General features: G+C 37.4%; 1 protein-coding gene across 2 annotated transcripts; it reads right to left on the bottom strand.

Moving 5' to 3' along the window:
- Window positions 1-120: 120 nt before the first annotated feature.
- Window positions 121-5034, bottom strand: LOC122052148 (chromatin structure-remodeling complex protein BSH-like). 2 transcript variants are annotated; one of them, XM_042613537.1, is made up of 11 exons: window positions 4883-5034; window positions 4547-4635; window positions 3410-3504; window positions 3003-3074; window positions 2849-2896; window positions 2669-2752; window positions 2540-2578; window positions 863-945; window positions 723-782; window positions 548-643; window positions 121-427 (listed from the first exon to the last, which is right to left on the bottom strand). In XM_042613537.1, exons 1-11 carry the CDS (start codon window positions 4930-4932, stop codon window positions 367-369), a joined length of 777 nt encoding a protein of 258 aa, XP_042469471.1. In that variant the 5' UTR covers window positions 4933-5034; the 3' UTR covers window positions 121-366. The 2 variants fall into 2 exon arrangements, with proteins under 2 accessions (XP_042469471.1, XP_042469473.1); XM_042613539.1 differs by lacking the exon at window positions 121-427 and having other exon boundaries at window positions 544-643.
- Window positions 5035-15085: the final 10051 nt, after the last annotated feature.

Raw genomic sequence — 15085 nt, 5'->3', positions numbered from 1 at the left:
GATTTGATCCTCAGCCCCCGGTGCTAATAGCACGATCTAATCCAACCAAATCCGATGACTGAAAGTTGTCCTCTCCATATTGTTTACTTTAGGCAAGATCGTGTGCCTCAAAACAAGTGATTATGGAGAATAGTTTTCGTATTCTTCATGAGAATTTCAAGCACCTCAAAACAAATCATCCTACAGCTTTTACATCTGAACACGTTTAGTTTGTCAAAACATTCTCGATTTCAACATATAAAACTGATAATGCCGATAATGCCACAGAAGCTTGTCCGCGAGTCGTTTTTCCTGTCAGAGTTGCTAACCTTGCTCTTGCAGGGGAGAAAACCTTCAACAGGTTATGGCCATTATCACTGGCATGATTCAACCATGAGAATAGCGCGTCTGAAAGCTCTCATCTTTTTCATCCAACTTTCTCTTCAAACTGATGCATTTTCCGATGGGGAAACGATTATCAGTAAGTTGACATTTGGTTATGAGAATTTCATGGGAATAAATTGATGTGGAGCACATCCATCGAGCTACACTAGGATGATAAGTTTACCGCGCATTTAGTTCTTCCCTTGCATCAAGAGCCCCGACCTCCTCGTTTGACAAAATGTCGACAATGGGTTCGTATAAATACCATTCTTTCCTTTTTCTGATTCAGGAGAAAAAAAAGGATTTTATGAGGAAAACACAATCAAAAAGATTTATTCCATAGCACAGAGTATTCTTACCGAACAACACTTCCTTTACTGCCAAATAGCTTCCCTAAGTCCATAGTGATGCCCGCTTTACTGCCAAAACACAAAGCGATAAAGATATAAAAGAAAATGGAGTTCCATTTGTTTCTTCCACCATAAGAAAAAAAAAAAACCTGTTTGTGAGAATATCTGATGCTCGTCGCCCCTTTTTCCCTATTCTAGTCTCCCTGGCTGAAGAAACTGATTGAGTTACAATCTGAACAATGACACATTTCAGAAAATCATCAGTTACAAGTTAGTCAAAAAGTAAATTATAAACGTTCAGCATAATTTCTAGTACCAAAAATGTACCAAAGTGGCTGCACTAATACTGACACTAAGATACTGGAAATTACATGCTAAGTAAAGCATTGCAACAAAAATATTGGAATCCCATGCTTGTTTTTGAAGGGTTCGATAATGTTACATTAGGTTATTTGATGTGGAGCAGTGACTCCCGGCACTAAAAAGCAAGTTCAGAATCATGAATGAAATGCACAAAGCAGAAATTCAAAAGGAAAAGACTGATTGAAGTGAATGAGTTTTAGTTTTCAGAATGAGAACAACCTAAAATAAGATGACTACTACAAGCGACACATTTCCAAATGCATCATTTGAAGCAATAGATTCCATATAAAGCAACTATTCCCTGCCTCACTACATAACATAGCAAAGTGAGTATTTATTAAACATGTTCGGGACACGTTTGCCTGAAATGGTAGATACCTGTCGTAGGTAGAGGACGCATTTGGAATTGCATAGTCACACAGGAACCCATATATAGATAATATATAGTTACATATTTGGAGATTTATCAGGTATGTTAAACTTAAATTGAGGGATATTCTGATTTTATTGGGCATTACCATTTTTTGAACTCGACTTCCATTCTTTTAGCCATATTTTATTTATGAAAGATTGAATTAGTTAATTAGAGGTTCAAATTGCTATTGTTTTAAACATTGAAGGTATCGAGATATGTTAACCTTGACCTAAGTTTGGGTTTAGTCGGGAATCGCCAGATAGTGGCGAGACTTGTATGGATAGAATAGTAGCAACTATCATGAGTACGGATTTGGACGGACCAAACGATATGGGTATTAGGTAGCAAAAACTTTACGGGTACCCCATCTGACACCACCTCATAAAGGTGAACGCTAGTTATGAACTTCTTTAGCCTTGGCAAACAACCTAGGCACACACAATAAATTATTTTGCAATTGCAGATGGCCAAGTAACAACAAGCAAAATCTCAAGACAAGTCAGTCTCTCACTATTCAAATAAGCTGAAGTATAACAATGAAAGTTTCAAATTTACTTGGAAAAAATGAATGTTTCAATACATCAAAAGTCTCTCACAGGTTTCACCAAGGCAGTAGAGCAAAGAAGTTACCAAAACTCTTGCTTAGGGCTTAGGAAGCTACCTAGAGCCTTATGACTTATTTGCTTGCGTATATGAATAGGAGGGAGCAGTAAAACAAATGTTTTTGACAAGCATTTTTTTGTTCATTTAACACCTCCATTCTCCTGTCATATTCATCCACCAAGTAAACAAGCTATTAAGATCTACCTCAAGTTATTGCATCAGACATGCATTATTGACAGACAATAGCAAGTGGACAGTCGCAAATTAGAGGCATATTGATGTATAATACTCAATATAGAAGAAAATCAACAAGGCAATAGCAAGAGTAACGTGGAGACTAGATCGACAAATAAGAAATAAGAGCATGAAGCGACACAAATTAGACAAAATTACCATCATTTTATGTTGATTAACGAAAACAATATGGCTAGAACAGACAGCTAACCTCATAAAGCTGCTCCCTTATCGAAACTGCAATTGCTGGCTTTAAATATTAATTCAAAGAATTGTCAAGATTTAAGACAAAACCTAAAATCTTATCACATAAGAAATTCTCTCATAAGCATAGTCTTACTCCAACTTCCGGGTCTCCAATATCCATGTCTTTGCAGACAGTTCGTGCAAACTCTTCAGGATCACTTTCTAAGTTGCTAATGTCCTAGGAAATCATCCAAGTTCATGTTGGCAATACACGAAAACACTTTCTACAATTATGCTATTTTAGTAGTTATGGTTTATAAAATTTCTAACTTACCCACAAGAACTGATCTCTTATTACAGTGTTGTTAACACGTAGATCAATCTGTTGAATCATCACAAGATTGTCAAGTATAAGATAATATTCAGGCAACCTATATTAGATGTAAATCAGGTGAAGATTATTGTTTGAAGATTTATTTCAGGCATACCTTGATAGGCACAATTTTCTCCTTGATTTGCATTTCTTGACCTTCAAATGAATGGAATTCTGACAATTGGTTCTGTCACAACATGAAAAGTTGGAGAATTTCAGTACAATGAGAAAGGACTTTTAAAATTTCACATCAATATTGTTATGGTATTCGTTAAAATCAGGGCAACATTTCCTTTTCTCTGAAGAAAAATTAGGACCAGTTTAACACTCCCAAAACTTTATAAAGAGGAAAAAACATAGTGAAGAAAGATAAGCAGAGAATGAAACTAATAACAAGTTTCCATTGTCATTACTTGGTTTGTATTAGATATTGTATTGTCTTATGATCAAGTGACTTATTCTAGGCAACCATAAAATAAGGTCTAAAGCAAAGGAACTAATTCGCAATAGTGTATCGCTTACTTGAATGGATTGAGAAATATGCGCCACAAATGTTGATGGTAATTTGAGATCCTTCACAGTCCTTTTAGCAAAATTGGTCACTTCTGAATCAGGATCTGCAGAAGTAACATAAAAATTGTTGATTATACATACATCATAAACATTTCCAAATGCAATAAGCTATAAGTATGAAATACTCAGCGAGGAATGAGTCTATACATTTCACAGAAGCTCCAAGTGTTGTTTTAAATTTTCAACTAACACAATAAAGCATCAAATGAAAACTCAAACCTATCAGTTAAACCAGTTATTCAAGTAAAAAAACAGTTGTCACAAATTAGGAGTAATTCGACGAACTTTATTGCAATTTGCAATGAATTATTGATACGAACTTTGTAGGTATAGATACAGCATATAAAAACTAGCTTCTGATATGCATAAATTATTGATCAGCAAAATTAGTTATAAAGTCATATAATTGAGTCAGCAACAGAACTTCATCCACTTCCATGATTTTTTATATTTGTTAAGGACCACCCTCTCTTTTCAGTATCATCTGTTACTTATAATTGAAACTGGAGGATTTTAGCTGAAATTGATGTATTAAGGGTTATATTTTTTTTCTTTCATTTCTTAAGAGCTATTCCATCTGACCTGATATCTTCATTGCTTTTTCACTTTGTAAGTTTCCATATTCTCTATATCTACAGCAGAACATAGAAAGTCATAAACAAAAATAAGGTTGTAGTGAGGCAAGTAGAGAGTAGAATAATTACTCAGAACTTACTGATTCAGCAAGTGAAGAAAAACAAAGTTTTGTTATATCAATCATAAAGCAAAAAACAAAAAAATTGGCTTCTTTTAAGGTGGAGAAAATTTGCATGACACTCTATGACTATTAATCTTCGGTACAAGTTCAAAATCAACAGAAAGTGCATTATGACAGGAAGGCCCAAGAATTGCACGATAAGCAATAAGGGTCGATCAAAGAGATGAAGTAGTCTTACAGAACAAATCATAAAAAATTTCAGCAAGCCCAAGCTAAATCAAAACCACAACGGCTACAAATGATTTCTATCACTAACATACTATACTTTGAATAGAGAGAAAAAAACTGCGGATTTAACGCATTGCAAAACAAAAATAGAAGCAGAATACCACTGGGATTCCAGGTGAAGGCATCCTTGAAGCGATTCCCATCGACATCAATATCCAACCGGATGGGCACAAGATTCTCCGCTGTTGGCCTGCAATTAAGAATCAGAAACAAACACATTACATCTCGTTCGATTCTCCCTTAACAAACACAGCACACAGGAACAACAATCCTGAGCTTCAAGATTCGAACTTTAAAGGACAATGAAGCCAAAAGTGAAACCTTGTGACGAAATGACAAAATCCATCGCGATTTTACAAGAGACTCGAAGGAAGGAAGTGATAAATATCGGAAAGCAAAGGAAAATTGCGAGATCAAAGAATCGGTTAGAAATTTACATCCTGAATTTGATGGAGGCTTTCGCAGCGCCTGGCGTGAAGAATCTCATCGCTTTTTTGCATCCTCTCACGATCTCTCACTTCTGCTTCAAAAATTGTCGCTTCTCATCGAGAAGGGACCGAACACCAGAACCCTTGTGGCAAGGGTTTCGGTTAAAATCTGGGCTGCCATACATTGGGCCGAAGTGGCCCAGAAAGCCGCAGATACACGGCCGACACACGCACAGTGACACACTGAGGAGCCCACGACGAATGCTCCTGGTATGAAATTGGATGATTTAGATGGGTCCCACATGTAAATAAGTACAGTCCATTTAAATTATCCAATCTCATATAAAGGATCATCTTCTGATCCATAAATTGATATGAAAGTAGATGATTTAGATGGGTCCCGCTCGTAAATAAGTACAACTCATTTAAATTATCCAATCTCATACAAAGGATCATCCTCTGATCCACAAATTGGTATGAAATTGGATGATTTGGATGGATCCCACCCATAAGTAAGTACAGTCCATTTAAATTATCCAATCTCATACAAAGGATCATCCTCTGATCCACAATTTGTAGATCAAGAGGATCTATCATAGTCACTCCACCCGACCCGATCATTCCATGTGTCAAGACTCTTTCGATTTGTAAGAACATCCACAATAATACTAAATATTTTTCTCAAATATTTATAGTCCCCATCCACATCATCAATCAAATATCTCACTCCTCAAATATCTCAAATCTCACAATAAAATATCCCCTCAATCAAATATTTATGGATCTTACCTACCAAATATCTTACTCTCAAATATCTCAAATTATATAATAAAATATCTTAATAAAATAATCATTATCCCTTATAGGGTCCACTTGCATGCCACCTATCATGAAATCATCGGCCATAAAGTTATGTCCAGTGATTTTTATTCACCTCTCAAAATATCCCTCACAATGGGGGATATTTAAGAGGGGGGATATTTGAAGAAATATCTCCTCCAAATATTCCCATTAGAGATGCCCTAAAGGCATCTCCAACAGTGGCCAAAGTTTTTAGCTTTTTTTTTTTTTTTTTTTTCTGTGGCTCTGCTCAAATTGAAGAAAGAGAGTATTCAAATCCTCCTAGAACATCCACAATGGAATCTTTTCCCAAGCTCTCACAGTGAACTGGCAGCAGGGAAAAACCTCCCTCCCATAGTGGAGGGAGGTTTTCCCCTTTAATAGAAGAAGTGACTCCGTGGTTACGGAGCCGCTTCTTCGACATTTTATTTTATATATATATAAGTAAAAAAAAAATAAAAACGGAACAACGGAACATTAACCGTTGTATGGCGTTGAACAACGGTTAATTTTTAACCGTTGTTCAACGGTTATAATTTAATTTTTTTAATATATAAAAAAATCTATAAATATGAGATCTATTTCATTCATTCCATTACTATCTTTGCTCTCAACTCATTTCTTCCTTTCATTCCCTATTTGTATTCGAGATAGATGAAAATCTCAATACTTCCTTTACGAATCTTTTGAATTCTTCAAATACGGAAGGAAATACATCTTCTCAAAATACTCACATTTCTCCAAATATCCAATATCCTCATATGTTCTCTCACACACAATATCCTCCAAATTTTCAAAATATTTCATATGTTCCACAATATTCTCCAAATTTCCCAAATTCCCAAAGATCTCAAAATTTTTTGCAGACGTGGAATCTAAGTAACGCCGCCGCAGCTCCATTTGGTATGTATTCATCCTAAAATTGGTCAGCAATGGGTAGCCAACTTGGGATGTCTTATCCTTACGTATTTTCTCCTACTCAACCACCTGTCAAACTTTCAAATGAATTAAGAAGTGTAACTATTGATTCATCTATCAGCGACAAAGAATCTCTAACACCATCATCTGTTTCAACAACTCAGTTGCCACCACACTTATCACAAGAAGAGTGTGAAGTTGAGTTGGAGGAAAATGAATCGAAACGAAGATTTTGATCTCTTGATGAAGATGTGGTCCTTGCGAAGTCATGGGCAACTATAAGCACTAATGCAATCATTGGTAATGACCAGAAGGATCAAGTTTTTTGGAAACGTATAGTTGATTACTACAACAAACATCACCCCACTGGATCTATGATGAGAAGTTATCAGCGGCTGAAATCACATTATTATAGGTTTGCACCGATGGTAAATGAATTTTCTACAACTTATAATAATTTTTATACTTATCAGCAAAGCGGTTGGAGTGACGAGAATGTGTTGGAGAATGCACTAAATTTGTGGAAAGCCAACAACAATAACAAGGATTTTAAGTATATGCATGTGTGGAGGGTTCTCAAAGAATATGAGAAATATACTCCACAATCAGTTGCTCATTACTCTAACAAGAAGGCAATGACATCCGAATCAGGAGGAAACACTTCGACATTAAATCCAGATACAAGTGTTGATTTAGATGACTCTGAAGTTCCCATTCGTCCGATAGAGCAAAAGGCAACGAAGAGGAAGGGCAAATCTAAAGCCAGAGAGGGTGACACAATGGAACATGACATCGACAAAGAATGTCAAGATATTAAAGTATATCAAATACAAAAAATGACTTTACGGGAAGCTGAGATCTTTCATAAGTATTATGAAATTATTATTAAGGATATCAGTGAGATGACACCATGATAACTTTATTTACATGAGAAAATGATGGAAAAAATTAAACAGAGACATGGCCTGGTGTAGATGAATTTATGTTTATTTTTATATATTATTAGAATTTATGTCTTTTTATTTAATGCACTGTAATATTTATGTATTTTTTTAATTATTAATGTTATTTCATGTTAACAATTTATAAATTTAAATTTTATAAAAATTTAATGGTGTATAATACAAAATATGAAGGAGAAATAAGAATTATATATAATGAAAAGTACGGGACCCATGAAGGAGTTATTAAGAGGTTTTTTTATAGTGAAAAAGAGGTGTGAGATTTTTAACTTTTGTTGTGGCGCAGACGTGGCAATGAAGGAGCTCTCAATGGACTCTAAGAGCATCCACAATGGGAGCTCTTTCAGAGCTCCCACTGTGAGCGGGCAGCAAGGGAAAAACCTCCCTCCATAGTGGAGGGAGGGTTTTCCCTTTAATCGAAGAAGTGGCTCCATGGTTACGGAGCCGCTTCTTTGACTTTTTATTTTTTTAATATTATTTTTGTTAATAATTGTAAAAAAAAAACAACGGCTAAAAAGTCGTTGTATGTACTATGCCGTTGAACAAGCCGTTGTTCAACGGTTAAATTTATTTTTTTAATTTAATTTTTTTTATAAATACATGTTCGATTTTATATTTTTTCATTCATCTTATTGTTATCTTCACTTTCGACTTCTTTCCTTAACTCTCTATATTTTTCAACCACAAAATATCTTGATTTATTTCAAATGACTCAAAATTCAGATCGATCTATGCTTCATGAATTCTGGAGAAATGAATTGGTGGAAAATGTGGAGGATATAGATGAACGAAGAATGCTTTGACTATATGAGCAGCGACAAACAATACGCCAAAGAGCTCAAAGCTCTTCCGGTAGAACATAGAGGAGAAGGTATTTGAATCGGGATCGTGAAGTTGGACATGCTCGTATTTTCAATGATTACTTCTCTGATAATCAGTGATATCCTGATGACATATTTCGACGTCGTTTTCGAATGCAAAAAGAGTTATTCCTTCGTATAGTTGATGCCGTGAAAAATCATTCCGAATATTTTCAATGGAAGGTCGATGCATTGGGGAAAAAAGGTTTGTCACCACTTCAGAAATGCACAACGACTATTCATCAATTGGCGTATGGAGTCCCTGCTGATCATTTTGATGAGTATCTACGGATTGCTGGAATAACTGACATCCAATGTTTATTCAACTTTTGTCGATGTATAATTGAAGTGTTTGAGGCCCAATATTTAAGAAGACCTAATGTTGCTGATATCCAACACTTGCTTGAAATGCATGAGCAGAGACATGATTTCCCTGGCATGTTGGGTAGTTTTGATTGTATGCATTGACAATGGAAAAATTGTCCCGTCACCTTGAAAGGCCAGTTTACTTAGGGAGATCATGGTGCCCCAACAATTATGCTCGAAGTCATTGCATCTTCGGACTTGTGGATATGACATGCCTTTTTTGGGATTGCAGGGTCACATAATGATATCAATATGCTTAATGAATCATCGTTATTCAACGATGTCTTACAAGGGAATGCACTCGAGGTTAATTTTACGATTAATAATACACAATATACAAAAGGAGAGTATCTGACCGATGTGACCTATCTAGAATGGGCTACTTTCGTCAAGAGCTTTCCATGTCCCCAGGATCCCAAGAGAAAAATATTTAAGGAACGACAGGAGGCCGTGAGAAAGGATGTCGAGAGGGCATTTGGGGTGCTCCAATCATGATGGGCAATGATAAGAGGTCCAGGACGATTTTGGTACCAGGATAATTTGAAGGAAATCATGTATACCTGTATTATTTTGCACAACATGATTATTGAGAACGAGGGAGATGCAGTAGCCAATTGGTCGGACAATGAAGGAGATCCTTAATCACAAATATTTCAAGGCTCCACTCAAGAATTCCAAGCAACATCATCAACTTCGAGCCGACTTAGTTGAGTATATTTGAGCACACTATAATTGTAATGAGTGAAAAAATAATTTATTAATTACAATATATGTATTGTGATATTTATGTAATTTTTTTAATTCTGAAAGTTATTTTATGTTAGTAATTTATTAATTTAAATTTTATTAAAATTTAATTATATAAAATGTAAATATGAAGGAGAGATAATGAAATATATATAATGAAAATTGTGGGAGCCATGAAAAAGTTGTTGAGAGGCTTTTTTTATAGTGGAGAGGGGTGTGAGGTTTTTAACTTTTGATGTGGCACAAATGTGGAGCTAACTACTGTCTACTGTGGATGCCCTGTTGTTTGATGACATGTAGGAAAGAGAAATTCAAAAAACCTGGAAAAAAGCTCCGTTGGTGTGCATTCAAAAAGAAAAAGAAATATTTTTTCGAGTATAATCTCCACCGCCTTGATCAAGCCGATGGTTTGTTGAATCACATCCTTTCTTGATTCCTTCAGCATCTAGTTCTGTGTTTTAGTGTTTTTGGAGTTTGTGGGCGGCTGCTGATCTTGAAAATCTGGGGATTTGCTATTCGGCAGTGAGTCGAATCTTCGCGGTGAGGAAAACCTCGCTTTTTTTTGTTATCAGGATGATCGGGAGGAAGAGCGCGAGTAAGGGGTCTCTGTTGTTCTTGTTGTTGCTAGGGTTTTCGATTTTCATCGCTACCTATAACCTGGTCACGATGGCGCTCCACCACTACCAGAAGCGGAAGTCGAGGAGCGAGTTTGTTGGCGGCGATTCGGCCACTGGGACGTCGGCCGGGATGAGGAGACTGTGCCGTCGGACGCGATCGTTTCATGTGGTGGTCACCGCCTCCGATGCACCTTACAGCAAGTGTTAGTGCCAAGTGATGTACTACTGGTAGGACGACGAGGGTGCAGAGATGGGGGATGATAGGAACCCGGGGGCCTATCATGTGAAAAAATTGAAAGAGAAAGGGAAAAGGGGATAGGGTGATTGCTTCGAGAGGATCAGCCTCCAATAATCAAATGAAATTGATTAATTAAAAGGGAAATTACTTGTCTTTCAAAGTTACATAACGTCTCTTTAAATAGAGACCTAAACTACCTTTTCAAAAGAAAAGGTCTAAAAGAAAACTAAAATAAAAATACATTTTCAAAAAAAATGTCTTATTAAAACTTATCTAGAAGAAAAAAGAAAAACTCTAAAACTTAAAGGAAATAAAATTAAAAGATTTATTTGAATATATCCATTAAAGGATTTTATCATTCCACCGCCCTTCAAAACAGCCTTGTCCTCAAGGTTGTTTATCAATAAACTCTGAAAGTTTTTCTTGAATGGTATCATATAATTCCCATGTTGCATCATCGATAGATAAAGTGTCCTATTGAATTAATAGCTCAACTGTTGCTTGATTGTTCTTCTTCACGAGTCTTCTTTCTGAAATAGCATAAGGTTGAAATTTAACTTCACCATCTGAATTCACTTTAGGAGGATGTTGTTGAGGAGTAAATTTATCGCCTAGTTTCTTCTTTAAACAAGACACGTGAAATACAAGGTGTATTTTAGAATCTTGTGGAAACTCCAAGCGATAAGCAACAGGTCTTTTCACAAAAAGAGAATGCTTGCGGAGATAAAGTAAAAGAGTGAGTATTTTATAAAGGTGATGCAAATGATCTTTGAATGATGAACTATAAACAAGGATATCATCAAAGAAAATCAAAACAAACTTGCGGAGATAAGGCCTGAAGATATCGTTCATCGAACTTTAGAATGTAGAAAGTACATTAGTTAAACCGAAAGGCATGATTAAAAATTCATAATGATCATCGTGAGTCCGAAAGGTTATTTTTGGAATGTCCGTCTGATAGACCCTTATCTGATGAAAGCCTGAGCAAAGATCCAATTTTGAGAAGAATGAGGAACCTCCTAATTCATCAAGTAATTTATCAATGATGGGGATGGGGTACTTATTTTTCACTGTAATTTTATTGAGTGTCCGATAATATACACATATTTGTCAACTTCCGTCTTTCTTTTGCACAAGCAGTACTGGAGAAGAATACGGGCGTACACTTGGGCGAACAATACCAGCTTGAAGCATCTCTTGTACAATCTTCTTGTAAAATACCGAAAAAAATGGCGAATATTGATAAGGGAATTTTATGAAATTTTTGGAAAAATTTTCGGAGCTTGTATGGACGAGTTTACGGGGATAAAATTGGGGCCCAGGAAAAGCCTGTTTAGGCTACCCAATTTAAGTAAGGAAAAGTTGAATTTATTTATTCATTTTTCTATTTTCTTTTTCCTTCTTCCCACACGCTGTTTCCCTTTCCCCCGCAAACCCGCGCGTGCCCGAGCTTTTTTATCTTCCCTCACGCGTGCCCTAACCGACGTCTGTTCCATCTTCTCCTCTTCATCTTCTTCATCGCGCCGGCCACCACAACCAACGCCGGTGACCTTCGAGCCACCGTCGGCCAAGTTCTCTCTCGGCCGATTCACCTCCACCGGCCACCAGGTCCGAGCCCTAGCACCCTTTGCCAATCTCCCTTCTTTTCCGACGACACCACACGAGCGCCGGCCACCTTGTTCCTCACGTGCGCCACCACCGTCCCGACACCACTTCCTCTCCCTCTGCCCTAGCCCTAGTTTCCACTACTGCCCGTTGCCGGCCGAAGTCCATCTCCTCCTCTCTACTCTGTCCGGCGCCATGCCCTAGTTTTGCTGGGTTGGCTGTGGTCGGCCTACTAAATGGTGGCTTGCGTTATCTTAGACCAGGGAGGTATACTATCTTCTACTTTTCACTGGATTTTTGGATTTCTCTTCCTCGCTGTGCTTCAACAGACCTGTGCCACTTATCTTTGTATTGGCAATGAGCTTGACCCCGTTTCCTTCCTCGATTTGGTTCTCTGGTTGTCATGAAATAGCTCCATCAGATCATTGAGGAGGTATCAACATACGATTATTACTCTTTTGTTGGTTTAGTTTTCCTTTCTAGATTATCCTCTTTAGTCTCATGTTGGATTGTTCTGTTTAAGGGTGCTTGGATTGAAAATTCATTGGCATGTGAAATGTGAAGGTTTTAGATTTGAATTGGAGACTTTGATTCAAGGTAAGCTATGTAGAGTGTTTTGGTTGATCTCTTGTTAGTGTTAGGTTGATATGGATGATGGTTGAATTGAGTTGATAAAATGAATTGTATTAGTTGAGATTGTTCTTGAGTCATAACAATTGGGACCACTTGGGATTGATTCAATTTGGGTTTCCTTAATCGGAAAGAAAATAGGTTTATTTATTTGGTCCTGATCTTCAGTTAGCTAAATGATACTTGTTAGAGTAGCTAAATTGAATATTTGTATGCAGGACCCTGATTACGGGACGATTGTTCTGATGTGAGGATTGTTTATCACAGACTACAGTTAAAGGCGGGTACCTTGACTTATCTTTGATTAAGTCATGTTGATATGTTTAGTAGGTTATAGCCTTGGGTAATAATTATGTTCGTTCTTGTTTAGATATGTCACTACCGGATACTTGTTACATGTTTGTTTGCTCACCTGTTATACATGCTGTGTTAGTACCCACATTATTATTTATATACTCATAGAGGTAGTGACATACCATGCCTTATTATGCTCAGGACCTAAGTTTTTGATACCTTATCTGGTCTGTGTACCTTAATTTGATTCATTGTCTTATGGTACACATTTTATATTTATGTATGCATATTACTATGCTGTTCAGGATATTGCCATGTTTAGTGTCATGCATCATCTCGCATGATTGCATGTTATGCGATAATCTGCTCCATTATTGTCGAACACATCATCAGTTACATGTATCTGTACACACCACCACTCATGCGTTAGTGTTATATCAGACAGGTGTGTGGCAGTTCTGCTGTTTGGTTCCGTTGGTCTGGTGACTCAGCGTGGTAGCCGGCAGACGGTTCTGCTCTGTTTGGCTCCGTTGGTTTAGTGTAGCAGCATGGTAGCCGGCAGGCAGTTGGACTTTGTTTGGCTCCTTTGGTCCGCTCATGAGTAGTGTGACGTAGCGTGGTAGTTGGCAGAGATTCCTCCCCGTCATCGTGTACCAGGAGATGAGAGCATTGCGCTCCCCCATTTATGATTTGGGATAGGAGGATAGGTGTACTCCGACAGCATCCTGTCCACCCGGTCACTCATCAGGAGCAGTGACGGCAGAGTGCACGGTTGTCACAATCCTACCCACTCGGTCTCACCATTGTGTGTGAGATGGCTGACTGGCGTCAAGGGTGACTATGTCATTGGCATCATATGCATTTATACATTTACTGATTGTGTTTGTTGCACTTATATGCTGCATTTGGATGGATGCATATGTTTGACATGCATACAGGATTTATGACATTTTCGGTCTGACGACCTGACTATTTTGATAGGAGACCCTGGTGAGTACAGTTCTCTTCAGTCTATTCTATTGTGCATTTCCAGCTTTTGTCCCGGAGACTGTACTCCATAGTTATTATTGTCTATTATAGCTTACTATACATGTCAACTGGTATCTGCTGAGTTGTTGAACTCACCCCCGCGGACACTATCTTTTTCAGGTACCAGGTCGTTATGGAGTCGCTTGGAGTATCCTACCTACCGGTCCCCACGTCACATTAGAAGACTAGTCTCCATATTTTTTTTTTGTTTATTTTTATCTTGGTATATGATATGTGTGTATTTGGCTTTGTGTGTTCCGGTTTTGTTCCGGAGTGTTATGTTGTTGTGTGGTGTAAGCCTAGCCGGCTAGCAGTATTTTGTTTTGTTTTGTATGGGTTTGTCTTTATGCTTTTTCCTCTGTGTTGGTTTTGATTTCAGCCAAGTGAGCTGATAAAAATATATATAACTGCGTGGTTGTTGTTATATTTGTCCAGCCATGTAGGCTGAGATTATTAACTACGTGGTTGTGTATATATTCCAGCCGCATGTGGCTGATGTATATTGTGTCTGTAGAAATGCTTCAGATTGTCAGCCGTACAGGGGAGGTGCTGCCGAAATTTTCTTCGGACAGGGACTCCCCCGGGGCGTGACAATTTAGTGGTATCAGAGCAGGTATACGATACTTGCTATGTGTTCTGGATTTTCGAGATTTATCTAATACCAATTTATTGGTATCAGAGCTCGGTTTACGAGTCTTATTTTTCGTGTTTCGAATTTCGTGTTTTAGTCTTCTCGATGTGATTTTTTGGGTTTTGGGACCTGGCAGCGGCAGGACATCTCCAAGCTATAGGAGGTATGTTGGTATACCGTTATCCTACCTTTCTGTTAGTGTATGCATTGTTGACTGTGATAGTTATGACATGTGATAGCACTTTGTATCTGGTATCTGTCTGATGTTGTAGCCATATTACATGTGATGGGTTAGCCACTGATGATGATCGACCCTATTAGAGATCAAGGATTACAATTTCTGGTGATTTTTTTTATATATATCATACACCAATAGTTTTAGCTTCTGTTACTACTAGTTGGTTAGCAGATTGAGGCACATACCAGTCTCTGCTATTATTAGTTGGGTAGTGGATAGTATCTATATCTTCATGTT

This window comes from Zingiber officinale, chromosome 3A, assembly GCF_018446385.1.
Source record: "Zingiber officinale cultivar Zhangliang chromosome 3A, Zo_v1.1, whole genome shotgun sequence".
NCBI lineage: Eukaryota > Viridiplantae > Streptophyta > Magnoliopsida > Zingiberales > Zingiberaceae > Zingiber > Zingiber officinale.
Note: the sequence above shows the minus strand (reverse complement) of the source record. Positions and strands in the feature narration are given on the sequence as shown.